This window comes from Buteo buteo, chromosome Z (assembly GCF_964188355.1).
Source record: "Buteo buteo chromosome Z, bButBut1.hap1.1, whole genome shotgun sequence".
Taxonomy (NCBI): Eukaryota; Metazoa; Chordata; class Aves; order Accipitriformes; family Accipitridae; genus Buteo; species Buteo buteo.
In genome coordinates, this window is record NC_134204.1 from 4,789,730 (window position 1) to 4,806,023 (window position 16,294).

General features: G+C 43.3%; 1 protein-coding gene across 4 annotated transcripts in view; it reads left to right on the forward strand.

Annotated features, from left to right (window-relative positions):
• Positions 1-1,812: 1,812 nt before the first annotated feature.
• The window catches only part of EPG5 (ectopic P-granules 5 autophagy tethering factor), a 57,763-nt gene continuing 43,281 nt past the window's right edge, over positions 1,813-16,294 (forward strand). For 3 of the 4 annotated variants that reach the window (XM_075021246.1, XM_075021248.1, XM_075021247.1), the window contains exons 1-10: positions 1,813-1,915; positions 5,367-6,305; positions 8,121-8,364; positions 9,210-9,346; positions 9,931-10,038; positions 11,085-11,158; positions 13,555-13,663; positions 14,198-14,312; positions 14,915-15,065; positions 16,070-16,225. In XM_075021246.1, coding sequence (XP_074877347.1) covers positions 1,862-1,915; positions 5,367-6,305; positions 8,121-8,364; positions 9,210-9,346; positions 9,931-10,038; positions 11,085-11,158; positions 13,555-13,663; positions 14,198-14,312; positions 14,915-15,065; positions 16,070-16,225 — 2,087 coding nt within the window. In that variant the 5' untranslated portion in view covers positions 1,813-1,861. Of the gene's footprint in view, positions 1,916-5,366; positions 6,306-8,120; positions 8,365-9,209; positions 9,347-9,930; positions 10,041-11,084; positions 11,159-13,554; positions 13,664-14,197; positions 14,313-14,914; positions 15,066-16,069; positions 16,226-16,294 lie in introns of those variants that run through there. The other variant, XM_075021249.1, reaches the window with a different exon arrangement.

The following is a 16,294-nucleotide window of genomic DNA, read 5'->3' on the forward strand; positions in this document are numbered from 1 at the left end:
TCCTGGGCCCCTATAGTGAGGCTGGGCTTCCTCAGAGATGTCTGTAGAAGGGTCTGGCCTCCTCCCAGACTCCTATAGAATCGCCTGGCCTCCCTCCAGACCCTGATAACCAGCTGCGCAGCTCCTGCCTTCCCTCCCCAGGGTGCTCCCCTGGGAGAGAGAGACAACAAATGCCTTAGTAAGACAACTGCTTTAATAAGATAGAATAAGAAGAGGCATACAGATAGCGAGTAAATCTTACGTCCCTTCAGATGCTGGGCACCCTGCCTTAGGGCAGGGTCGGACGGAGCTCTCCCTTTTTGGTCCTGTGAGCTAATACACAAATTATCACAAGAAAACAACTCTATTCGTGACGGAAGTTCACATGAAAACTTCTCGCTCTATTTCCAGATACAGGCAGGGCCAGGCAGATGGACTGAGGGCCGGTACCAGGCAGGAGCTGCCCGCGGGCCCCCCAGTTACCATGAACTGGTTGAGCTCATCCTGCGGCCAAGGGGCTTGTGCAGCACAGCAGAGCCCTGCGCCTGCTGAGGGGGTCACTGGCTCCTGAACGTGCAATGGGCTCCTGGTCAGGATCAGTGCATCCCTGCCTTGACCCACGTACAGTTTACCTTTCTCACACGTATTGCAAATTACAGATTACTAACACGTGGGCTTCTCAAGCTCCAAGTACAAAGTCCAGCAGAGTGGACGGTGCCTGTTCAAGATCGTTAACTCCTTGACTACGATGTCTTCTGCAAGGTGGGCCTGAGCTCTGTGGGGGCTTGTCCGTCTGGGGACTGGGAGAAGTTACTTCTGCTCCCAGTGGGGCTTGGACTTGCCCCAGTCGCGGCTCCCTGGGGCCACCTGGGTTCCAGGGCAGGGATCAGAAGGGATAGTGCTGCCTGGACCTCCGGGCTGAGCCAGCAGCTCCGCTGCACCTGGAGATGCCTCAGGACAGGCTGCCCCACTTCAGCGGCACTTCCACGTCCTGCCATGGCGCAGGCAGAAGAGACCATACACTCCCCATCCTCAGTAATAGGGGTTGGGCTTCTAACCCCACATTCCCTCTAGGAGCAGCCTGGCCTCCCCATAGATCCTTATGGGAGAGCCTGGCCTCCTCCCGGGCCCCTATGGAGGAGCCTGGCCTCCCTATAGATCCTTATGGGAGAGCGTGGCCTCCTGCCAGGCCCCTGTGGAGGAGCCTGGCCTCCCCATAGATCCTTATAGGGGAGCCTGGCCTCCTCCCAGGCCCCTATGGAGGAGCCTGGCCTCCCCATAGATCCTTATAGGGGAGCCTGGCCTCCTCCCAGGCCCTTATAGAGGAGCCTGGCCTCCTCCTAGGCCCTTATAGAGGAGCCTGGCCTCCCCATAGATCCTTATGGGAGAGCCTGGCCTCCTCCCAGGCCCATATAGAGGAGCCTGGTCTCCCCATAGATCCTTACAGGGGAGCCTGGCCTCCTCCTAGGCCCCTATGGAGGAGCCTGACCTCCCCATAGATCCTTATAGGGGAGCCTGGCCTCCTCCCAGGCCCCTATGGAGGAGACTGGCCTCCCCACAGATCCTTATGGGAGAGCCTGGCCTCCTCCCAGGCCCATATAGAGGAGCCTGGCCTCCTCCTAGGCCCCTACAGAGGAGCCTGGCCTCCCCACAGATCCTTATAGAGGAGCCTGGCCTCCCCACAGATCCTTATGGGAGAGTCCGGCCTCCTGCCAGACCCCTGCGGAGGAGGTGACGCCCCGCGACTCGGCGTGTCCCTCCGCCCCTGCCGTAGCTGCCCCGCTGCTGATTGGCCGCGAGCGGCCGGGAGGGAGTAGCTACAGTCCCGCCCCTTCCGCCACCGCCCCCAGTCGCCCCGGCAGCGCCGCAGCGGGCGGGGGCCATGGCGGAGGCCGTGAGGGTTCCCCGCAAGGCCCGAGCCAAGAGCAGACCCAAGGTAGGGGTGGGCCGGGGCCGGGGGGCGGCCGGGGAGATCCCCAGGGTGTCGTTTCACCCTCCCGGGGCCGGGGGGCCTCGGCCCAGCGGCGGGTCTGTCACCGCCGCCTCTCGTTTGTGGCGGTTCCGGGCGCCCTGGGACTTTGGTCAAGGGATCAGGCTCCTATTTGTGTTACTCTTCTTTTTTTTTTTTTACTTGTTTGGTTTTGTTTTAAAGCGGCGGGAAGGGTGGCTTCTCTGGGCGGTGTTTATGTCTGTCCTCTTCTGCTGGAAGCTGTTAGGGCTGGGGGCCGGGGTGGGCACGCTTTTCTAAAAAGATTTCTGAACGTCTGCGCTTTCCTGAAGCGACGTAAGAAGACCTAGTTGGCAGCCAGGTAAAGGGTGTGATAGTTTCTGTGTTGTAAGAAGGGTGTAAACAAGCTTTTTATTCCTATAGCGTGTGGCCTTCTCCAATAGCTGTGCGCAGCTGGAGCTGCATCTGTGGTGAAGTCATAGAGCAGTAGAACTTATTGGCCGTTAGCAGTGTTTTAGTACAATATGGGATGGTGGTCTTGCTACATCTCATACGGAACGGTTTGGCTTTGAAATGCTCAAAACATGAGGCTATGTATAGCAGACGACAGTGTTTGTTCTTTGTTGGTGCTGCAGTTGTTAAGCATCGCTCTTCCTAGGTTTTAATCCCGTTGTATGTTCCTCTTCCATGATGTTAGTACTGACAGCTTTCTGAAGGCTTTATTTTCCTTGTAGCTGTGCTACGCAGAATTTCAGTAGTTTGTGGAAATGATCCGAACCAAAATATCTTGCCTCAGAGTTGAGTCTAAATAGAAACATTTCCCTTAATTGCTTAACCTCTTTTATGTTGTAAACTGCACCATATAGAGCAAAGGTATTGAAGTCATGGCTGTCAAAGCCTTGTGAAAACAAAATTAATGCATTAATTGACCATTGTTTTGTAAAATAAGGGTTAGATCTAAGTGTCAATGGCTGTGATTCCTGAACTCCAGGCAAGTAATGTTTGGAGGGAAAAGCAATCCCAGAAGAGTAAGTGTGTCATTGTTTTTGTTTTGATTCAGCCCTATAGCATGTGCAAGGCAGTCAAATCTTAAGACTGCTGCTGAAGAGAATCAGTTCCCTGCAGGAAGGCAGTGAGTCACAGATGACGCAGGTAGTTCATTAAGGATGTATATGGTGACTCCCGCGGCTGCTGCGTTTGGCCATCCCTTCCAGGTGTAATTCACTGTGAAACAATTCACTGGCGGTGTCACGTGTGAGAATCCAGAATTCTTCAGTGTTACACATGACCCATTCCTGATATTTTTGTTGCTATTACTATGCTCAGCTCTGTTAATAGGCAGGGGTATTTGAGGATGCAGTTTGGGCCTCAGTCACGTTAAGGACTTTTCCATCCCCATGCCTCAGAAACAGCCATAATCCTTTGAAAAGCTGAAATTCTTGTGAGCTGAGAGAAAGGCTGGCTCAGCTGTGGGGCTGCCAAGTAGTGGAACGGAGCCCAGGGCTTTCTGAAAATAGTAGCTCCAAAGTTAAGCTTATCCAGCACCAGTAACTCCAGACTGATTCATACACAGTTAGGTGGCAAAGCCAGTGAACCTGGAACTGGTGAAGGTGAACCTGTGTGTGTGTCCATCTTGGTGGGTAGCACTCAGTTACTGCAGAGATGTTTCTTGAGAAATGGTAGGTGTCCTTAGAGCTCAAAGTGTCATTCACCGATGTGCTAGGAGAGGAGAATGGTTAGGCATGGGACAAGGCTAAGGAGCAGGTGTCATCTTTGACTTAAAGGCTAAAGCTCAGAAGAGAGAACAGCAGATTTTGCTTTCATGTTAATTCAGAACCTGATTTCTCTCATCCTTTCTCAGATGAAATCCCTGTTAACGATTATGGCATTTTTTGCCTTGGAAAGTGAGAACTGAAAGGCACTTTATAAATTTTAAAACCAACTATTTTATCTAACAGTAGCATTTGTGAGGAATACAGAATGCTACTGAGAGATAAAGGGAGTTTCTTCTGTATGAGGACTGCAAGAGGGAACTTTGAGATTCTAGAGAGGAAAGGACCAGTATGCGTTTGTAAAGTATGTGGATTAGTACACTGTCAAAAATATGATCTAGTGATATAGTGCCCTGTGGAAAGGACTGACTTTGAGTTAATTGTCTGGAGATGTTTATTATAACATCAAGTCCTAGTTTAAAGAATTGTGCTGATCTGTTTTTAACCTCTCACCTGTAGCTTTAGCTAGTCTTGGAGTGTGTCAGAACTGTTTCGTGATCAGAAGTGTTTACAGGTTTTAATATACTGGAAGACACAATCTGTAAGCAAAGCCAGTGTATTGCTGTTTTGTAAAGGAGCTGTGAGCATATGTTTGAAGTAAAATTAGGCTTCAGGTTGAAGGTAGTTAGGGCCTTGATTTGAGCCGTTTTCTTGTAATCCTTCTCATAAGGCAAAGTCATGTCAGATGTTTAGTGAAAGTATATGTGATACTGTCAACAAATTTCCAAAACTATCATCTTTTCCCCAGTCATGGAGGAATATTGAGAGCTTTTCCTAATTTCAGCTGTGTTCTTTTTTATATTATCTGGGTCATCCAAAACTGGAGCATTGTAACCTAACTCTTGTCAGTTTTGCTCCTAATAAACTGGTAGGTACACACAAACAATTTACAAATTGGCAAAACACTTTACCAATTTCTTGTTTTACAAATTGGCAAATGATTTACAAATTGACAAAATCTTGTTGATTTCCTGTGCAACCCATGCGGTGCTTTGGGAAGGAGGCTAATCTATACCTTAAACTAGGTTTATGGGAAGTATTTACCCCCAAGCTGATCTTAATTTAAAAGTGGATAATCAGGTTACAATTTTAATGTCACTGCTAAGTTCTTCTACACCTCTAGTGTATAATGCCTATTGAAAATAGGTATTTCAGTAAATGTACAGATGATGTGATAGTTTTATAATGTAATTAGGGGGTCCATTCCAGACTTTCTTGGTTCTGAAATTACTTTTATGAAAATAATTTTCCATTCATTAAAATACTCCTGTAAACCTTAAGATGAATTGCAAAGTAACTTTTTTTTGCAATATGTTGAAATCTAGTGGCTGTTTTTAGAGGTCAGGGTCCTGTTACTTTGATTATTTTATATGTTAATGAAACATTCTGTCCTGTGATATTTATAGCTTTTTACGTAGAAACTTTGAAGCATTGTTCAAGAGATGACCAAGAAAATAGACACTGATAGGCAGTCTTCAAAGGGCAGCTAAAGAACAAGGATCTGTTTGGTACTGTTGTTTCTACATCTAATGTTATGAAATGTGTTAAGAGGGGCTTTTGGAGTTGTGATGTTGACAAATCCTAGTTTTGGTGATGGTGGGGTTTGGGGATGCAAGGGGGATAGATTCGCTTGGTAATGACACTGTTAATTTTTCATTTTTTCCTAGGAAAAAAAGAAAAAAAGTAGTGAGGAGACGCACATACAAGAGTCTGATGATGTCTTCCTCCCTCCCGTGGCAGAAGTGTCTTCTCAAGCCAGTAAAGTGCAAGTGGAACGTCCTGGAGAATTTACCGAAATTTGTCTCAGTGATGAAGTAGAGGATGGAAAAACTGTAAAAGATGTGTGCGACATCTCCCAGAGTAATTTATCTTCAGCAAATGAAGGATCTTCGACAGTGACTCTAGAGCCTCCCACAAATGCAGAAGAGTTCAAAGCTGATCATTCCCATGAGGAATGCAGGGGCAGTGTTGAGAAGAGTGGAAAAAGCAAGTTAGACAAACCTCACAGTCCTGTGGAGGTGGTTGCTAGCGGATCAGGAAACTCTGATTTATCGAGTAGTACATTTCATTCTAGTGCTGCTGGCTCTCGGACAGTAGCGGGCTTTGTACAGGACAAAGTAACTGAAAATGTACAAGATGATAGAAATCCTCTTGTCTGTTCATCAGAGAAGCTTCCTCCTCGTATCTTGCAGCAATCTGAGAAATCCAAACCACGTGTTCAGCGATCGGGATTGAAACCAGTTTATCCAAACTTGTCGACTGAATTGTCATATGAGAGACCAACCATAATAGCAGTTAAACCGCTGTCGCACAATGAAAGGTTGTATCCAGAGCTCCCAACCGAACCAGAACTGGTGCCATTTACCAGAGAACAGCTGAAAATTTTTGAGCCGTGTTCATGGTTGGAAAATGTTGACTCCTATGCAGAGGAATTCGAAAGCGTTGCTCATCAGGACAGGCACGAATTTTATGAACTGCTCCTGAACTACATGCGTTGCAGGAAGCAGCTTTTGCTGGCCGAGGCAGAGCTGCAGGCTATGATAACAGACTGCCAAAATGTTAAGGGGAGATTATGGACTTTTAAAGAAGAACAGAAAACTGTGCAGGTGCTGTTGCTGAAGCTACTTTTGAACCCAAACTATTTGGATGTGATTCCAGACCTTAATTTTATTTGCTGTCAAGTTTATTGTATTTAAGCTCCGTTGTTTTAAAAGAGATGGTTGCCTTTGCTTCCTGTCTCTCGACTAACCCCCAGTACTTCAGAGTATCGTTCTGTTGAGACTTAAGACAGTTTGTTGTTTGATTTTTAAACTCTGATGAATGTAGGGTACTAGGATCTCTGTTAGTGATCTCTTGGGAGTCAGACTCGTGTGTAGTTAGTCAGAATGAGCTGTGTACAGCCAGTTCTGCCTGTAGTGTTAGGTGAAGTTTGTGCCACAGTGCTTCGGGTAGATGCAGGGGATACGTGGTGGAGTAGGACGTCAGAATGACTGTAGCGGTGATGTCCCATCTGGCCTGCTGCCTGTAGTGACAGTTTTCATTGACGTCATTCCTGACTGTCCTGCTTTCAGAGGTGGCAGCTGCAGAGGACCTTGAGTCATGCTTGTGGGTGACCCTGTTGCTCAAAGCAAAGGGCATGTGAGGTCCATCCACTTTCAGTAACAGTTGCTCCATAAATGTAGCTGTGGTTTTAGCTACTTCCAGGGTGGTGGTGGTACTCTGTAGCATTTCTGTCTGCAAACCAGAAGGGTCTGGAGAGCTCTCTGGTGCACACGTCAGAAAAATCTTTCCCCACACTCATTCTGTGTAACTTGTTTTTGGAGCTGAATGTTACAGTGCAAGTGAATAAAATTGTTCTGGCGCTCTGATGCTGTTCATAGGCAACACACCATCCAAGTTGCCCAACGGTGCTAAGTACTTATGTATGTGGTGGCTTCACTGTTGTTTCTGTGAGTGCAGTGCCTCTCCTGTGCAGTTCCTCAGAGCTGAGATGTTGAGAGACATTCACTGAACAGATTGGAATCTTTTCCTTTTTATTAGGGTATAATGCTGAACCTCACTGGACTCTGTTTTGTGTTGATCGCTTTCTACACTGAAAGCAATTTTGGCTTCACTCTTGCATCCCCACTGGGCATCATACAGTTGGCTAAGCTTGCTGCTTGCTTTGTTCTATCCTGATTCATTATGTATTTATTGTATGTCAGAATAATTGTTTTATGCCAATTTAAAATTCTTCTTCTACAAACTTAGGAAACACAGGGATAATTTCAAGCTAAGCTTCCAAAGTGCTGGCTCTGAAGCACGTTTCCTGGTTGCATAGAAGAATAACAGGAATGTTGCGTATTGTGGTTTTCTTGTGCTGAAGAATTAGAGATAGGACAGAGGAAGACTGGCCTCAGCTTTTAATTCCAGTTTGAGGAAAAAAGTTAGAGTACAGTTCATTTCTGAAAATTTTAAATGTACAATGGGGAATTGGTATAAATATTCAGTTCTGGGAGCTTAGAAAAATATTTATCTTGTTTCAGTACATATTTTAGCTTTAAAATAGCAGACCCAAATATTTATGGAAATCTATAAACTGAGAAGCAGTTGCGCTCACTGGGAATAGAGAGACCTGATTTTGTTCACATCTGTCAGTGATACAGGCAAGTCACTTCATGTCTATTTCTAAATCTGAGTTATTGAGGGTTTGTAGAGTAATTTTTTCAGAAGTAAGGGATATGAATCTTCAGTAATAAGCAGCTCTAAACCATATGTAGGATGTTCTGACTTGTTTGTCTTTTCCACCTGTTAAGTGGCCCCTTTTATGAAGGCTCTGAAATCTGTTGAGGGGAAGGTTATGTCAAGGTTAATTTCTGTAAGCACGCTTGACTCAACAAAATGACAAAACCACTTCAATAAAATAATTGCTTTCTTTTCAGGGTGTCTGTGCAGATCAGTGCAAAGTGACAGGTCACCATCGCTACCAGACAGTGGAGCTGAATGAAAGTGTGCTGGGGGAACTGAAAAAGCTGTTTGAAGCCAAAGCAGAGCATGTGCATCAGACACTGGCGCTGCACTCGTACACTTCGGTGTTGTCCCGCTTGCAAGTGGAGTCGTATGTCTACAGGTTGCTCAGCAGCTCGTCCCTGCTGAGATCAGTGGCTCTTCAGCAGCAAGAACAAGGTGTGTTGCTGGTCTGGACCGCTCCCCGTGCTGTTCAGGGTGCCGAATGCCCTGTTCACCTGCAGTTTTGGAGTCTTGTGGTGGAATTGGTATACTGCTGTGTTTCTCCTCTGATATTAAAACCTTCTGATCTCCCAGGAGAAACTCCAATTCTCTTGCCTTATTCACCTGGAGAGTGGAAGCTGAATGCAGGATTACCTTCTTCTAAGTTACATACTGCCACTGATTACTGTAGAGGAACACTGGGTGGGCTGGGAAACCCGGACTCCAATCTTTTGTTGTCAAAGGCAACATACAATATAGTCCCTTTTCCAAATTGAGTATGCATAATTCTAAAACCAGCTGGATATTTTTCCTGCTTTACTTCCTCTTGGAAGGCCATTTGAAATCTTGCAGCTCTAATACTGAGAAATCTTTTTGATTTTCATCCTAAGTATATTACTTACTTGGGTTTGCGCCAATATAATCTTTTAGCTAAAGTATTCCTCCCCCTCCCACCGCAGGTGTTTATCCTTCCTAGTCCTCCTCCCTTTGCCCTCCGCCTCCCAGACTGTTCATATGCATAGTAAATGGTGGTTCTTACAAAGTTTGTGTTGAGGGAAGGCCTTTTGTGAGAGCAACCATAGTATATTCTTCTTGTAATTAATGTCCAGTGCTAAATTATAAGATGAAATAAAGTACTCTACATAAGTGTTCTTCTCTGTCGGATTTAGCAAGCAACTGTGTTGAAACGTCTTGGTATGTATAGATAGAGCAAGTTTTCTGTATCGCTTCAGAACCACTACTTATGTTACCACTCTGAGAGCTGCTTGTCAAAACTCCTTAATTCTGGTTTTGATTTACAGTTTCAAAGCAATCAGAAAATCTTTCTTCAGACTTGGGCCACTTGAAGGAATGTATCAGCGTCCTTTTCAGTTTCACTCGCAGAGTTATTGAAGATCCTCAGTTTCAGAGTGACCTTCTCATGTGGCTGCAGAGACTGGTGAGGGAGTAAGCATGGATATATCTGTTTGATCCAACACAAGGGATGAATTTGGGGGTAATTTCTGAAAGTGTTACTGTTTCTCTTACTGTGCCACATGCAATTTTTGGGAGGTTCGTTCTACTTGAGCAACAGAATCTGTTAGTGAATCTTTATAATGAATTCCCTGGGCTGATGAAGTCAACGGAGGTCAGCAGCATTAACGAGGACTGGCCCCTGAGCAGCCAACACTGCTCAGAGTGGACTTAATATTCAATATTCATTATGCTTTTACTTATTTTGAAATTAAAACTGTTCAGACTTGTCATTTTTGAAAAACTTCTATTCTTGCTGATTTCTAAATAAATTTGTTTTTAATGCGATTGTAAAGTAATTCATGTTTGTACACCAGAGAAAGTGGTTTGTGGCTCATAAGCCAAGCAAACAGACTTTTAAATATTGTTCTCCTGTAACTTGCTCTGAAAATTGAGGTTTGTTAGAAAGCATGGGAAGAGAAACAAAAAAACAGTATTACTCTAGTGAGCAAGACTATAAAGGAATGAGCCTTGAAATTGTTTCCAAGATTCCAATATACTTCCCTTTAGGTGTCCGTGTTGCAAAGAATTGGCTGTCCAGGTGACCATCTCTTCCTCTTCAACCACATCCTTCGATGTCCAGCTGGGATCAGTGAATGGGCTTGTCCATTCATTCAGGTGTGAATGTTTAATTCTTTATTGTCAGAAAGTTGGAGTGGAGTGGGTAGGACAGTGTCTTGTGCCTAGTCAATCGCTCATGACTGACACCATCTTTCCAGGTGTGTGGAATCATGGTAACAGTGAAGGGTTTGTCAGGGGATGTATTTACCCATGTTAGCCCAACTGTGAGCAGGTTTACAGGGAAACACACTTCTCATTCTTGTCTGGAGAGAGTCCATGAAAGGGAGTCGGGGACTTGCAGTGCACCTCAGAAGGCCTCACGCAACAGAAGGTTTGGAGTGCTGTCCAAGAAATGGAAAGAATATTTAGACTTGAAGCAGCAGCTGTGTATGAGACAAGTGAGATTGGAGGCAGCTCTGTGATGTATAAGGGATGAGGAAGAACAGATTTTTATATCCTGCACATTGAAATAGGACTGGTTTCACTGTAAAGTTTATTAGTTAGGTAATTTCAAGGCCAAGGGAAAGAGTTCACTTTGTATAGATCAGAGGGAGTGCAGATATCCAAAGCCATCAGGGCATTCTTGCAAAGAACATTTTTGCCCCTCCAAGAGGGGAGGATGTTGGTAATCTAGCCGTAGGAAAAGGATTGCAATTACACTAACAAGGGAAAGGCAGGCAAGGAAATGAAAAGATAGAATAGAATAATGGAATCATTTAGGCTGAAAAGGACCCTTAAGATTGAGTCAAACCGTTAACCTAACATGGTAGGATCCTAACTTCCCCAGTGCTTAACATCCCAATTCCTGCTGGTGTCCAGAAGTACGTGTGAAACGGATAAGTTGCCTTTTTTGTGGAGCTTTTGATCTGTTTGGGTTTTTCTTTTTTTCCTCCTTTATAAGTAATTATTTTGGACAAATCCCAGTATTTTGCCATAGCAATACTTTCTCCAGGGTGTGGGTACTGTCTTTTATGGATACTTTTTAGTATGAACAAAAAGCTAGTGAAAAATGTAAAGCTCAGAATTTGAATTTCTCTACTAAAACTAATTTGCGCTTTGTTTTACTTGTTTGGATTTACTTAGATTTTTGCATTTAATTTCAGATCAAAGTCTTGGATAACCCATCAGGTGTCTTTCATTTCATGCAATCTCTTGCCTTGCTTATGTCTCCTGTCAAGTAAGTATGAATATGATTTTATAAATATGTTCTGATTATTTAAGAGTAGGAAACATGACACATGATCTGCTTGTGAAACTCAGAGTTCATTGCAGGCAAAGTTATAAAAGCAGGCACAAGAAAGACATTCACACTTTAATTCAAACTGATTTTACTCATTCATCTTAAAATACAGCCTTGGAAGTACGTTCTCCGACTGTGCACAGTATGATGCAGCTTGCTTTCAGCTGTCAAGTAGCTTGTGAAGACTGACATGTTTTGTTACTGTGACTTCTAAAATATAGAGTTCTTGCCTTGCATGATGGCCTGTTCATTATACTGTCTCCTCAACAGAAGCCCTTGAGTAAAGGGTTTGCTAAGTTGATGTGTATGCTGGTTGGGCTTCTTAACTGATTTTGCATCCTTTTTTTAATCTAGAAGGAATACCTGGTGCTTGGAGAAGCTAGTTGATGAAGTCAGTCATTAGTGAAAACTGTTAGGTGCTTCAGATAAAATATATAACTTGCCTCCCAGCTGCCCAAATTTTAGTGTCAAAGAATCAAACTGCTGGTATTTAGGGTTGTCATTGTGGTGTTGATATTCTGACCCTGAGTTAAGTGGGAGTCCTGTTTATTGGAGGCTATTATTTTTAAGGGCTTTGTTTTCACATTTCCAGTCTAGAGCTGCCTGGGGAAACAAGTGTATCCTCCGGGCATGCATACTGCCAAAGCATTTTGATGCTTGTGTTTTGAACAAGGTCTACCTTAAGGTGTCTGGAGTGATGCTCTCGACTGTTGATACAAGAATGCAGAGCCTCCACAATGGGTGTACTTACTGGTAAAAGAGCTGAGACTTTGTTACAGTTGCTCCGTGTCAGGAACAAGTTTGAATTCTGAATTTGGTTTGTGAAATCAGTGTCTTAAAACTTTTATTTAATTTGTAATAGATTGGTATTATCAGAGTATAAGTTGAAGGTGTTCAGGAGGGTGATAATTATTCCAGAGTTTTGTGGCACTGTGTGCAGAGTTCTGGCAGTACAGTTCAAGTTAGAAGGAAGTTGGATGTTATGATTTTAACTTTTCATGTAACCTTTCTGCACATTTGTTTAACTTGCTGGTACGTCTGAACAACTAAGGATTTGTACAGTATATAGAGCCCGAAAACTAGTATCCCAGACTTGAGGTGGTCTACTACATGGAACGGGAACTGGGTTGATTTGAGGCAACTCTTTCCTGGAAGGTCTTTAGTTGTGGTAGTAAGACCAGTCTTACTAACATTGATGTGGTGTCCAGCTAGTGCAGCTACGAAAGTTGTATAGTGGAGCTGGCTTGTGCTTGTCCTGTTTGTTGTTGACTCACCAGATGATAGCCTTAAATGGTTGTTGTAGAGTACTACTTTTGAAATATTATATCCTTTTTTTTAAAAAGGATTTTTCTTACACATGGGCAAGAATAGTGTTATTGCATATTTAAATATGCTTGCTATACAGGGCTGATAACCATTTACATTGTTCAGAATATTGCTTGGAAGATCATTTACAGAATGCGGAAGGTTAGTGTGAGTCTTGGAGGATATCAGGTTATCATAGCATCATTTAGAATCATAGGGTCATTTAGATTGCAAAAGACCTTTAAGAACATTGAGTCCAATCATTAAGCTAGCACTGCCAAGCCCGCCGCTAAACCACATCCCTAAGCACCACATCTACACGTCTTTTAAATACCTCCAGGGATGGTGACTCCACCACTTCCCTGGGCAGCCTGCTCCGATGCTTGACAATCCCTTCAGTGAAGATATTTTTTCCTAATATCCAGTCTAAATCTCCTCTGATGCAACTTGAGGCTGTTTCCTCTTGTCCTGTTGCTTGTTACTTGGGAGCAGAGACCGACCCCCACCTCTGTCCAACCTCCTTTCAGGTAGTTGTAGAGCAATAAGGTCTCCCCTCAGCCTCCTTTTCTCCAGGCTAAACAACCCCAGCTCCCTCAGCCGCTCCTCATAGGACTTGTCCTCTAGACCCTTCACCAACTTGGTTGCCCTTCTCTGGACACGCTCCAGCACCTCAATGTCTTTCCTGGAGCGAGGGGCCCAAAACTGAACACAGGATTTGAGGTGCGGCCTCACCAGTGCCGAATACAGGGGAACAATCACCTCCCTGCTCCTGCTGGCCACACTATTTCTGACACAGGCCAGGATGCTGTTGGCCTTTTTGGCCACCTGGGTACACCGCTGGCTCATACTCAGCTGCCTGTTGACCAACACCCCCAGGTCCTTTTCTGCCAGGCAGCTTTCTGACATACTTGTTAATTTCTTGTTCTTGTATCTGTTCTGTTAATATCTTCTCTTTACTAAAAGATGACTTAATTCAGAATTTTTAATTTTCTAATTTTTTATATACTTGTTTTTTCACTTTAAATCAGAAATCGGGTGGACTTCATGTGCCATATGAAACCAAGTGAAAGGAAAAGTTCCTCTTCATCTGGGAAAGAATCTGGAAACTGGACCCTGGTAGATGAAGGAGGTGAAGAGGTACAGCAAATGACTTCTTTTTTTTCTTTTTTTCCGTTTATGCTTTTGCTCAAGCTTATTTTATTGATTATTTTTTTGTGTGTGTGTGAAATGGAGGAAGAAAAGCTGACTTGTTCATTTAAAAAGCATCATTTGAAACTGAGATCTATTTTACTCTCCTTTTATCTCTGTGATATAACTGTAGATAGTGGAGCTTCCAGGAATGAGTATTAACAGGTAGAATATAAATGTTTGAGCTATTGCATGCAGAAGGAGCATGGAAGCAGACAAACATTTGAATAGGTGCTTACCTTCAGAAGGTGAGTTGGACTAACATAGCATTGCCTCTAGTTCTGTTTCCTAGCTGATGAGGGCTTTTATGTAGAAACACACACAGAAGAGGAATTTAGAAGCTTGTGTGTGCGTGTGAAGGAGAGTTCATTTGCAATTTCTTTGGTTTCCGCTTACAAGCAAACTGTAATTAGTACAGTAGTGAGGCCCTTCTACCATGTGTTTTATTGTAAAGCTACTAAAAGTGACTGTATTTGTCTATAGGATGAGGATCCTGAAACAAGCTGGATTCTGCTCTTGGAAGATGACTTGATTGCCCTGTTGTCACAGTTTCCATTTCATGAACTCTTTCAGCAGTTCCTTGGATTTAAGTCTGGAGGTAAATAAATCTGCTGCTGAAGAGCTGTTCTTCATTTTGCTTACGCTAATTATATTAATGACTAAAACTGCCAAGAATGCTACTGCGTTAGAGTCTCTCAGTGAAGTAATAATGAACTTGCGCAACAGCTCACAGACTAAATAGATGAGATGGAAGTGTGTGCCATGTGTATGGGATACCTTAAAAACTTAGAGCAATACAAGCATGCAAAATGTTAGTCCTTTCCCTTAGTTTTGATCTGCTCAGTAGTTACACTCACAGATGTGCTTTCCCCTTTGCCTCTTAGCTGTAACATTACTGTGATTTTTCTCCAATTATTTATTCATTCTTTATTTTGCTAAATCTCTGGATAAGTACATGAAGGTAATTGCTTCCTAGAGGTCTTATAGCTTGCATAGTTTATTTGTACTTTCATACTTAACAGGTATTTTTGTACATTTCATAAACAAAACATAAATTTCAGTTCACTATGTAGCTGGCAAACAATGAACTGTTGTTCAAACAACAATGAATTGTTGTTTTGAGTGCTTGTAAAGTTACTTAAAAAATCCAGAATTCACACTTTTTTTTTTTTGAGATGTATTTTTCTGTCTTGGTCTTAGGTGCTTATTTTCCTGAAAAAACAACTCCTCAGGAGATGATGAAGATTTTTGCTTTTGCAAACTCGTTAGTGGAACTTCTGTCTGCGGGGTTAGAAACATTTAACAGAGCACGGTACCGACAGTTTGTGAAGCGAATTGGTCAGCTGATCAAGTAAGAGAATATTTTCTCTGATACGATTAAATCTTTTTCATACAGTCTGGTTTAAAGTTCAGAGCTGCAAAAAAAGAAAACACCAAAAAACAACCACCAAAACCCAAACCCCGCCAACCAAAATAACCAAACCAAAACAAAAAACCCAAATGGTTCTTGGGTAGATTTTGCTCTGAGAGTTGGTCAGTTTAGGGTTAGCCAATCTGGGAATCTGAAATTCCAGGGTCCTTGACTCTAAAGCTGCCTGTGAAGTGGGTATTGCAGAATCTAAATGCTGTGGGTACAAAGGAGCCGGGTCAGCTGTGGGAATCCAGCCTGGTGTTCATGAGGGATGTGCTCAGGCTTGCCTTGGAAAGTCACTGAAATCCAACAAACAGTTTCTCAAATTGCCCCTATTTATAACCATTGTTACTGCTTTCTTTCCATTGTTATCCAGAATTGTTTTAGGGTTTTAATTTGCTCCTTGAAAATTGTCATTGTTGCAGTAAGCAAATGTAATTGAAACCTAAAAGTTGCTCTTTATTTTTAAATCCATAGCAGTCACTTTATATGGCTTCTATGAGTGTGTTTTCAAGGGGGGGGATACAGTTAAGTCAGAAACAAAATCCACGTTTTCCTTTGTGTTATTAGAGCAGTAACTTTCTTGGTATAATTATTCCTGTATGATTTTTTTTGCATGTACTGCCATTTCATCATTTCATCGTCATAATCATTCAGGATTACCTTAAGGCTCCAAAGTTCATACACAAACTAATTGGGTATAACAGAATATTATGCATTGTTTGCTTGCAAAACCAAGGAAGGATAGCACAGGAATTTTAGACTAACCCTGTCTGAAGAGGGGAGGGAAATGCTATTTATGTGGAAATCTCTGGAAACCAGAGGACAAAGGATTGAACATGTCTCTTGTGACTAGACTCTGATCTAGTTGCACTTGTCTGTGTTTTTATATGGTGATGATGTACTTAATGATCCTTCTTTGACTCGTTTGTTCTGCTGTGTAGGATGACACTTTGTCATGTGAGTGACCACTGGGCCCAATACGTTAGCGGCAGTAGACAGTATGGATCAGTAGCGCATCCCTACTCTGTGGAAAAATTGCAATTGGAGTTTGATGAATTGTTTTTCAGAGCTGTTCTACATGTTCTGAAGGCAAAAAGGTAGGCGGTCCTATGTGGTTGATACTGGCTTTGTCTTGGAGGAGTCAGATATTTGAAACTGGGATTTGG